Genomic DNA, 10,129 nt, shown 5'->3' with positions numbered 1-10,129 from the left:
CGCGCCCCGCATCGCCGGCGGCACGTGGCAGCTCCTCACCGCCCACTCCGGAAAGCCGGTGGCAGTGAAGTGCCAAGCGGAGGGCAGGCCCCCTCCCTCCGTCTGGTGGGTTCTAGCAAATGAGACGCGTGTCTCCAGCTCTTCCCCGGGGAATAGCAAAGCTCACGTGGAGCCGGACGGCACGTTACTCATCGAGGAGGTGACGGTGTACGACAGGGGCCTCTACACGTGCGTAGCCAAGAACCCAGCGGGCACTGCCACACGGGCCGTGAGACTGCAGGTCATTGCGCCTCCTCCCGCTATTCGGGAAGAGAAGAGACAGCGTGTGGAAGGAGGGATGGGGGAGGACCTCCAGCTGCCTTGCACCGTGGAAGGGAAGCCTCAGCCCACCGTTCACTGGGTCCTCTTCGATGGCACCGTGGTGAAACCGCTGCAGCTGGTGAAGGCAAAGCTGTTCCTGTTCCCCAACGGCACCCTCCGCCTCCGCAACGCCGCTCCTTCCGACAGCGGGAACTACGAGTGCATAGCCACAAGCTCGACGGGCTCGGAAAGGCGGGTGGTCAGCCTCGTGGTGGAACACAGAGACACGCTCCCGAAAATAGTTACCGCCTCTCCAGAAATGACTCGGCTGAATTTTGGGGATCAGTTGCTTCTGAACTGCACAGCGACCGGGGAGCCGAAGCCCAGGATCCTCTGGAGGTTACCTTCCAAGGCGCTTGCTGACCAGTGGCACAGGTAGGAGCGGCTTTGCTTTCCCCCACCTCCTTGAAACTTCCAACGCCGTCCCCTCTGGTGCTGGCGTGAGGGACTGTCACATCACTGAAACGTCGTGAACTAAACTCACTTTTAGTGCTTAGGAGTGGGGAAATACCTGTGGTGACGGCTCGTGCTTGTATCACGGAATGGTTTGGGTTGGAAGGGACCTTAAAGACCATCTAGTTCCAACCCCCCTGCCATGGGCAGGGACACCTTCCACTAGACCAGGATGCTCAAAGCCTCATCCAGCCTGGCCTTGGACACTCCCAGGGATGGGGCATCCACAGCTTCTCTGAGCAACCTGTCCCAGTGCTCCCACCCTCTGCGGGAAGAATTCCTTCCTGATATCTAATCTAAACCTTCCCACTTTCAATTTAAACCCGTTACCCCTTGTCCTGTCACTACAGGCCCTTGGAAAAGTCCCCCCCAGCTTCCCTGGAGCCCCTTCAGGTATGTCTAACAACAGCCCACACCAGCTGTCGAAGTGGGGGAGGTCCTGCCAAAAGGGACGAGTCTGACTTGAACTCAGGAAGCTGCTGTTAGTCACACACGGGCTGAGTTCTGGCCCTTTCGCAGGAGGAAGAGTTGTTTGTGCGAGATTTGGGAAGCAGGGCTGGGGAGGAAGAGGCCTCTGTAGTCTCTGCTGTCTACCCTCCCACGCCCCCTCCCACGGTGACACTTCACCTTCGCTTTGGGAGGGACAGTCCCAGCCCAGGATGTTCCTAAGGAGCTCATGAGAACTAGCAGCTGGGCAGAGGGAGCCCCAGGTCCCTGTCGTGCCGCAGGAAGGGCTCAGGGAGCCATCCCAGGGTGCCAAGTGTCCCTCTGGACAACAGGCCGGGCAGCAGCACCGGGAGCTGCCCCCGGCCCGGGGAAGAGCCGCGGGTGTGCTTTCCACGCTCGCTGTTCGCCCCCCGTGCTTCGTGCCGTAATTCATTTCCTCTCTTCCCCCACAACAGGATGGGAAGTCGAATCCGCGTGTACCCCAACGGATCCTTGGCTGTCGAGGCAGTTACGGAAAAGGATGCAGGTGACTATTTGTGTGTTGCAAGAAACAAGATCGGAGATGACCTGATCCTGATGAAAGTCAGCGTCGCAATGAAACCGGCCAGGATCGACCAGAAACAGTATTTCAAGAAGGTGGTGCCATACGGAAAAGATTTCAAGGTGGACTGCAAGGCCTCGGGATCACCCGCACCCGAAATATCCTGGAGTTTGCCCGATGGGACGGTGATCAACAACGCGATGCTGGCGGATGACAGCGGACGCCGGTCTCGCAGGTACATCCTCTTCGACAACGGAACTCTGTATCTGGACAGAGTTGGAGTGACAGAAGGAGGAGATTACACCTGCTACGCCCAAAACACGCTGGGGAGAGACGAAATGAAGGTACGCCTCACGGTCGTCGTGGTATAAAGCACGGCTACGAGACACGCCGTGCAGTGCAAGCCGGAGACACGGCGCTGCTGGACTGCGAAGCTGGCGGAGAACCCAAGCCAAAAATATTCTGGCTGCTGCCTTCCAGCGACGTGATCTCCTCGTCGGCAGACAGACACCTCCTGCACGCCAACGGGTCTCTGTCCGTCGCGGGCGTCAAGCTGTCAGATGCCGGGGAGTACACGTGCGTTGCTCGCAATCCCGGAGGGGACGATACGAAACTGTACAAGCTGGACGTTGTTGCTAAACCGCCTGTCATAAACGGTTTAGACGCCAACAGAACAGTCATGAAAGTGACGGCCGTGAGGCATTCGAAGAAGCAAATCGACTGCCGGGCGGAAGGGACGCCCCCCCCGCAGATTATGTGGATCATGCCTGACAACATTTTCGTAACAGCTCCCTATTACGGGAGCAGGATCATGGTGCACAGGAATGGGACACTGGAGATTCGGAACTTAAGGCCTTCGGACACAGCAGACTTCATCTGCGTGGCACGCAACGACGGGGGAGAGAGCGTGCTGGTGGTGCAGCTCGAGGTGCTGGAAATGCTGAGGCGACCGATGTTTAAAAACCCATTCAATGAAAAAATAATAGCGAAACCTGGGAAATCTACCACGCTGAATTGTTCTGTGGATGGAAACCCCCCGCCTGACGTAAGCTGGATGTTGCCTAACGGCACCTGGTTCTCCAGCGGCATCAGGACCTCCCAGTTTCTCACGGGAAGCGATGGCACCCTTACCATCCATAATCCCGACGGAGACAAAGCGGGGAGGTATCGCTGTGCTGCCAGGAATCAGGTCGGCTATATTGAGAAGCTGGTCGTCCTGGAAGTCGGCCAGAAGCCCAGCATTCTCGCTCGCCCGACGGGGCCAGTGACGGGCGTGAGCGGGGAGCCGCTGTCACTTCCCTGCTCCTCTGATGGGAGTCCCAAGCCACGTACAGCGTGGACTCTGCCGGGCGGCTACGTGCTGGACCGACCGCAGATCAACGGGAAACACATCCTGCTGGAAAACGGTACCTTGGTGATACGGGAAGCCACCATCCACGACAGAGGAGATTACGTCTGTAAGGCCCACAACAGCGCTGGCGAGTCCTCCGTCACCATCCCGGTCGTTATCGTGGCGTATCCCCCGCGGATCACCAACAGACCCCCGCGGGCCATGCACACCCTGCCCGGCGCGGCCGTTCAGCTCCACTGCGCAGCACTGGGGATGCCAAGCCCAGAGATTACCTGGGAATTGCCTGACCGCTCCGTACTCTCCACAGGTAACCCAGGCCGAGCATCTGGGAGCGAACGGCTTCGCCCCCCGGGGACACTGCTCATCCAGAACCCCCGACCCTCGGATTCCGGCGCCTACAAGTGCACAGCGAAGAACCGCCTCGGCAGCGATGTCGCGGTAACGTACCTTCACGTCATCTGAAGCGCGGAACGCAGCAGGAACGACGGGTACCGAAGTCAGTGCACCGAGCTCAGTCTCGGGGTAGGTTCCGCAAGGGCTGCCGCGGGGATGTCAGTGCCTGAAGATGGTTACGGCATTCCGTCCGCAGTGACCGCGCAAGAAAGGAGCGGAAGGGCTCGGGGACGGCGAGATCCAGCATTAATCCCGAGCACTGGCTCTTGCAGTCGCTGAACAGGTCTAAAATGAACCACGCTTAAGGCACTTCTGCTCTGCCAGCAAACAGCAAACACCAAATGACTTTCTGGGAACGTACCCAGAGCTCTTCCGTAAAGGACAGACTTCCTGTATCGGTTCAGTATCGCCCACCTTGGCCGGCAAGGGCATGGATCACGTAAAGCAGGACTGAGAACCAGGGAGCGGATTTTATTGCCATGCAGATTACCTTCTTCATACGTTTGAGCATTTAGTATGGTTTTTTAATAAATATTCAGTGGTGAAACAAGCAGTGAAGTGGTTTTTAAGAATAAGCTCTGTGCCACACTGACTCTGTGCAGGACTTTGGATGACAAATACAGAACGACTTTGTTGGCACTTTGACACGAGAGCGTAAGCTCTGCCTCGTGCCGTTCAGAAAAAGCACGCAGACGGCACGCAGACACACCCTGAGTTTGGCACCGTTTTCCCAGTGTCACAAAAGCGGGTTTGAAAGATGTCCCTCCAGGAAACAACTGCATCAGTTTGCGTGTAACTTCAGAATTCTCGTTTCTCAATGCAGTCGGGTCTCAGAAACAACCTTCTGTACCCGGGGGGACACCCCTCCCCCGAGCAACCTCCTGTACCCAGGGAAACCCACCTCCCCAGCAACCTTCTGAAAGCTGGTTTGAAAGATGTCCCTCCAGGAAACAACTGCATCAGTTTGCGTGTAACTTCAGAATTCTCGTTTCTCAATGCAGTCGGGTCTCAGAAACAACCTTCTGTACCCGGGGGGAAACCCACCTCCCCAGCAACCTTCTGTACCCGGGGGGAAACCCACCTCCCCAGCAACCTTCTGTACCCGGGGGGAAACCCACCTCCCCAGCAACCTTCTGTACCCGGGGGGAAACCCACCTCCCCAGCAACCTTCTGTACCCGGGGGGAAACCCACCTCCCCAGCAACCTTCTGTACCCGGGGGGAAACCCACCTCCCCAGCAACCTTCTCGACCCGGGGGGAAACCCACCTCCCCAGCAACCTTCTGTACCCGGGGGGAAACCCACCTTCCAGCGGGGGGGATGGTTACCTACACATCTGACACTAACAAATCACGGGCTGGACTGGTCAGAGGAATCTTTAGAAGATTAAGCCGGTAACCAAAGCTCAGAGCTCCTTACTCTCTTCCCAAGAGAGAGTATCTTTTGACTTACTTACCTGTATTTTTGAAAGACTGCAACCTCAGCCGGGACTGCTTTTGTGCTGGGCTGCTCGTTTCCCGACGTCAGCCACGTGCAGTTCCCTGCGGGCGTGTTCCCTCCTTCCGCGGCGTGGATGGAGCAGCAGCTCCAACCGTAAATATCCTTAAAAAACCCCGACAGGAATAATTTTTACATGAGCGAGACTTACCCGGCTCTTCTAAAAGCCGATCACAAGCTGCTTTTCTGGAGGTCTCCGTACCGTTCCGTCAGCGGGCGGTGCTGCCTCCGCCGCCGCCGCAGTCTTCTCCCTCCACACCCGACTGACGCCATCTGCAAACTCTGTGCCTGGCAAATCATGCAAATTGAGTTAATACAAAACAGTGGAAATAAAAAAAGGACCTACGTGTATTTTAAACGCCCTGCAGGTTCCACTTTCCAAATGAACCCCCTTTTTTAAACATAAATCCCATGGACTAGCCCCTAAATGACAGAAAATGGTAAGAAATTTATTCTGTTTCTTTTCAACTCTAATCCAGGTGAAATGATGACATATTTGTACAGGTTTGAACAGTAACGACCTGCTTGTAGGCTTTTGGATTTGTAATTTACGTGCGTTTCTGCCCGCAGCCGGTAACAGATGACACATTCTGCCCCTGAAGCTCAGCCGGCGATGGAGACTCAGCCCCGAGCGGGAAGCACTGACCGTGCAACGCCGCGGGTGACAGGTAACTCCTCTGCGGGGGCTCCCGCACAAAGAGCTGTGGGCTGCGGCACCGCTGACGCTGCAGAAAGGACTTGGGTGGCTCTTCCCCCCCTTCATGTAGTGAAAGCTGCCACGGGGTTTGTTACCGAAGGCATCGAGCGAGACACGGAGATTCCCTGTCCCAGGACCTGGAGTTCTCCCTAGGCAAAACCCGTGTGGGCGGATCGATCCCGTTCCTACGCCGCGCTCCTTTCCAGCCCGTCACCCGTGAGCTTTCTACCAAAGAGACCAAATAGGAAACGCTGCTACTTCTAGTAGGTTTATTAACGGTACACTGTGGCTTTAAATATAAACTTTAAGAAGTTCTAGTACAAGCAGTAAACCCACTTCAGCACCTTCTGACCACAAGGAGAAAACTGGTACCTTGAGCAAGGAACTTTATAAAGTGCATATGAAAATTACAGTCAAATAAACACAATTGAAATCGATGCTTGTTCTGCCAACAAAGAGAGAGAAGAACATTGTAATGAACAAATTAACTTTTATGCCAAAATGGGAAGTGCCGTTCAGTTCAGGAGTTTGGTCCAGTGCAGTTCTTTAAAAAAAAAAAAAAAGAAACAAAACCAAAAAGGTGTTTGCCACAAATAAATAAATCCACCACTCTCTGTCCTCCTTAAACGTAACAGGACCTAAAAAGCACCAAATTCAGAAAATCGGCAATAACATTCTTCAAATAGGCCCACAAGTCCATACATTTAAATCTAGTTAAACGCAAAAAAAAAATCCCCAAACCCCCAAACCCCACCTCATTACATATTCACACCAACGGCAGCACAAAAACCATCATTGAAACAAGACGGGAACTCGTTTGCTTCTCCCAAGAACTAGTGCATCGAGTTCGAGAGTTCGGCGCTTCAGTGCAAGCGGGACCGGGGGGCTCCCTTCCGCCGCCGCCTCAGAAGTGGGAAGGATGCCCGTACTGGTTCACTCCTTGCTGGGGCTGGTTACCTGGTTGGTAAAGCACAGGGAGGCGTTTGTACCCCTCCGAAACGCGGAGCACCCCGCCCTGACACGCGGCGCCCACCAACCCGCCGGGGGCTGCCTTCCTCGGGGGCTTCGCCGGCGGCAGCACAACGGGAGTGGGGACACGCAGCAAACGGTGACCGGGCCACCAGCCCCGGTCCTGCAGGTGCCTCGGCTCCTCTGGGGATTGACACAAATCCAGGGGATGCACCAGCACTGGAATTTCGGTATCGCAGCGCTGCTGGGCTGGGTCACCAGCTGGGTCACCAGCAGGGACACCGTCCACCAGCCCAGGGTGCCCCCAGCCTCATCCAGCCTGGCCTTGGACACTCCCAGGGATGGGGCATCCACAGCTTCTCTGGGAACCTGTCCCAGTGCTCCCCACCCTCTGCGGGAAGAATTCCTTCCTGATGTCCCATCTCCATCTCCCTCTTTCCGTTTAAACCCGTCACCCCTTGTCCTGTCACTCCCTGCCCTTGGGAAAAGCCCCCCCCAGCTTCCTTGTAGCCCCCCAGGCACTGGAAGGGGCTCTGAGGTCTCCCCGGAGCTTCCCTTCTCCAGGCTGAACCCCCCAACTCTCCCAGTCTGTCCCCAGGGCAGAGGGGCTCCAGCCCTCGGAGCATCTCCGGGGCCTCCTCTGGACTCGCTCCCACAGCTCCGTGTCCTTCTGCTGTTGGAGGGTGTCCTTCTGACTTACTGGAGAGCTGCTTCTGGAGCTGCCTGACCAGCGCCGCCGTCTGCTGCTGCTGCTGTGTCTGCTGCAGGCCCGGCCTGGGAAACTGCAAGGGAAGGACACATGGAGCACACTGAGATCTTCCAGAACGTTGTTCTCTTCGTTCCCTGAAACCTCACACTTCTCCAGCTGTTACAGCTACCACCTGCGTCCAGCCAGACAAGGGACTCTGCTTTTTCCACCTCTGGCTTCATCCTGTGGGTCACTCTAAGCAGCGTTACTGTCTGCGTTGTTCAAAGACCAGGCAAATCAGAACGAACAGCCCTTTCAGCTTTTTCACACGCTGACATGTGGGTGAAGCACAACAGTCAAAAGAAGCTTCTCAAAAAGTATTTTTCCTAGGGCAACGGCACATCCGATAAAACGAAGGATGAGCACGGAGCACGGGCCGTTCACGGGGGTGCACGACTGCTGCGGGGCCGTAGCTGCGCTCAGCTCGGAGCTCAGCGAAGGGGAGGTGGATCAGTGCCCCTTCACTGAGCAAAACCCTTGATGCTCAGGGGTTCCCTGATGTCACCCCACAAGGATGGGGACCAGGCCCTTTTGGCCCATGGCTCTAAGCACAATGGGATTAGAAACAAAAAGCTTCCAAAGAAATCTGCTGCTAATGAATTCAATCGGGACTTCAGTCACTTTGAATGTACCCCGGGTACAAACTCACCGACTCACACACCTGCACCCCATCTACACTTGCATCAAAGCAGCGTTGTCTTATTTCATAGACCCGCGGGATGCTTTAAGTGGGAAGGGGCCTTAAAGACCCCCAGTGCCACCCCCTGCCATGGGCAGGGACACCTTCCACCAGCCCAGGTTGCTCCCAGCCTCATCCAGCCTGGCCTTGGACACTCCCAGGGATGGGGCATCCACAGCTTCTCTGGGAACCTGTCCCAGTGCTCCCCACCCCCAACCAGTCTCTGTGACAGCGGGCATCATTCCTACCTCTCTGACCCAGGAGGTCTGTTACACCCTTGCTTTGCTTTCCACGCTTCTGGCTGTCACTCTGAACAAAACCATCCCCTAGCAACAACTTCCATCGAGGAGCTCCCTGCACGTCCGAGCACCGAGCGCATCGCACATCACGCGACCGAGCCAGGATGGCCTGACCGGCCCGTCTCACCGTTCCCCGGGACGGACACCGCTGGAGCCCAGGCTCTGCCTACACAAGAGGCATTTCTTCACATGGAAAACCGCCCCCGCGCTGCTGCCTTGTGCTTATTGAAGGCAGTTTCCGTGTTTTACAAGACTTCAGCGTCCTTCCCCTTTCCGAAACCAACTCCTTCGCCAAAGCGCACTGCGGAGCCTGCTGGCTCGCAGCCCCTGGCAAACGCTGAGGGTAGGCAAGTGCAGGCCGGGGCGTCCTGCGGACGGGCAGCCACGGCACAGAAACCTGTTGCTCTGCTCCGTGCCCGAGGTGCTGTCTGCCGGTCACCTGCAGCTGGCTCCAGCTATAAACACTAGTAAGAAAAACTCAAAAATAGGTGGAAGCGATCTTTCGACAGCTCTCAGATAAACACCTTTCATTTGCCCTTACTCCTGAACTTACGAGCTGCCTCGGTTTCTCTGCCAGACCACGTTAATTAATGCTTTCAAACTCAGAGCTGGCCATTGCAGCATTGCTGCATTTGCTTCATTTTTCTACAGCCAACTTCTTCTGGTTATCCTCAACAACCTTAAATGTGTCTCAAAAGACTCCCAAGCACCGGAAAGCAGCACAGCAACACGGTAAATTGAGTGGACGTGTCCATAAAAATTCCTCGGCAGTGACGCCGGTTGGGTAAAACCTTACAATAAGCCCTAAAAGGCTGCAGTCTGCCCCAACGGAACGTCTCAAACCCGACGGTCTGCCTGTTGTCTTCACGCAGCTCTGGTTTATGGTTAACGACTGAACTTAAAAGGATCTTCAACCAATAAACTCCATTTTTTCCCCAGTACGTGAGCGGCACAACCCAAACCCGAGAGGCCTGAAGCTGCTGCGTGTCACCGGTGCCGTGACCCAAGGCAGGAGGGGAGCTGGGAGTGGGAGATTTCTCACGGAGCCTGCCAAGTTAGCAAGGGCCATTCATTACTACTGTGACATGTTAATTGGGGTAACCTTTATAAAAACACACAGCACAGCAAGCATAAACAGGAAAATTAATTCCTGCAGCACTCAAGGTGTTAATTCGCCTTAGCTTGCTGCTTTGGGACTGGAAACTGGCATCTCTACAGCCCCAGAAAAAGAGTCTCAGTGGGACTTACAGCGCTGGGGTCTGTACTGGATCTTCAAACAGTCGTTAATTCGTGCAGCACATGGAGCAGGCCTGAGGATGCCCCAGGAGCAGGCCTGAGGATGCCCCAGGAGCAGGCCTGAGGATGCACCAGGAGTAGGCCTGAGGATGACTTTAACGACCTCACCTCACAGAAGAGCTTTAGGGCAGCTCGTCTGGGCTCATTTTACCAGTGACAGGAAAGAGATGTATAGGGCCAGAAAAGCATTGGCACCCGTTTTGTAACTACGGCCCCAGTAATTCTCGAAATAACTGCTGGGGTGGATTTTTGTCTCGTTTGGGGTATTAACCATTAGTTTTCAGTCAGCACTGCTGCGTGTAATCCCAAAGAGTTACGCTGGAACGAAGCACGCAGACTTCTGCACATGCACAAATCTCTGTTCAGCCAAAACCACATCAGTGCAGACACCCGCCCTGTCC

General features: G+C 55.5%; 1 protein-coding gene across 1 annotated transcript; it reads left to right on the top strand.

Annotated features, from left to right (window-relative positions):
• Positions 1–7: 7 nt before the first annotated feature.
• On the top strand, positions 8–3,614 carry LOC104511648 (immunoglobulin superfamily member 10-like; the record flags this gene model as incomplete). Its single annotated transcript, XM_010154348.1, is given in 3 exon segments — positions 8–735; positions 1,716–2,164; positions 2,167–3,614. Coding segments are annotated over 3 exon segments (2,625 nt in total), but the record flags the coding sequence as incomplete, so codon positions are not given.
• Between the last annotated feature and the right edge of the window lie 6,515 nt (positions 3,615–10,129).

This window comes from Eurypyga helias, unplaced genomic scaffold, assembly GCF_000690775.1.
Source record: "Eurypyga helias isolate BGI_N326 unplaced genomic scaffold, ASM69077v1 scaffold25740, whole genome shotgun sequence".
Classification (NCBI taxonomy): domain Eukaryota; kingdom Metazoa; phylum Chordata; class Aves; order Eurypygiformes; family Eurypygidae; genus Eurypyga; species Eurypyga helias.
Note: the sequence above shows the minus strand (reverse complement) of the source record. Positions and strands in the feature narration are given on the sequence as shown.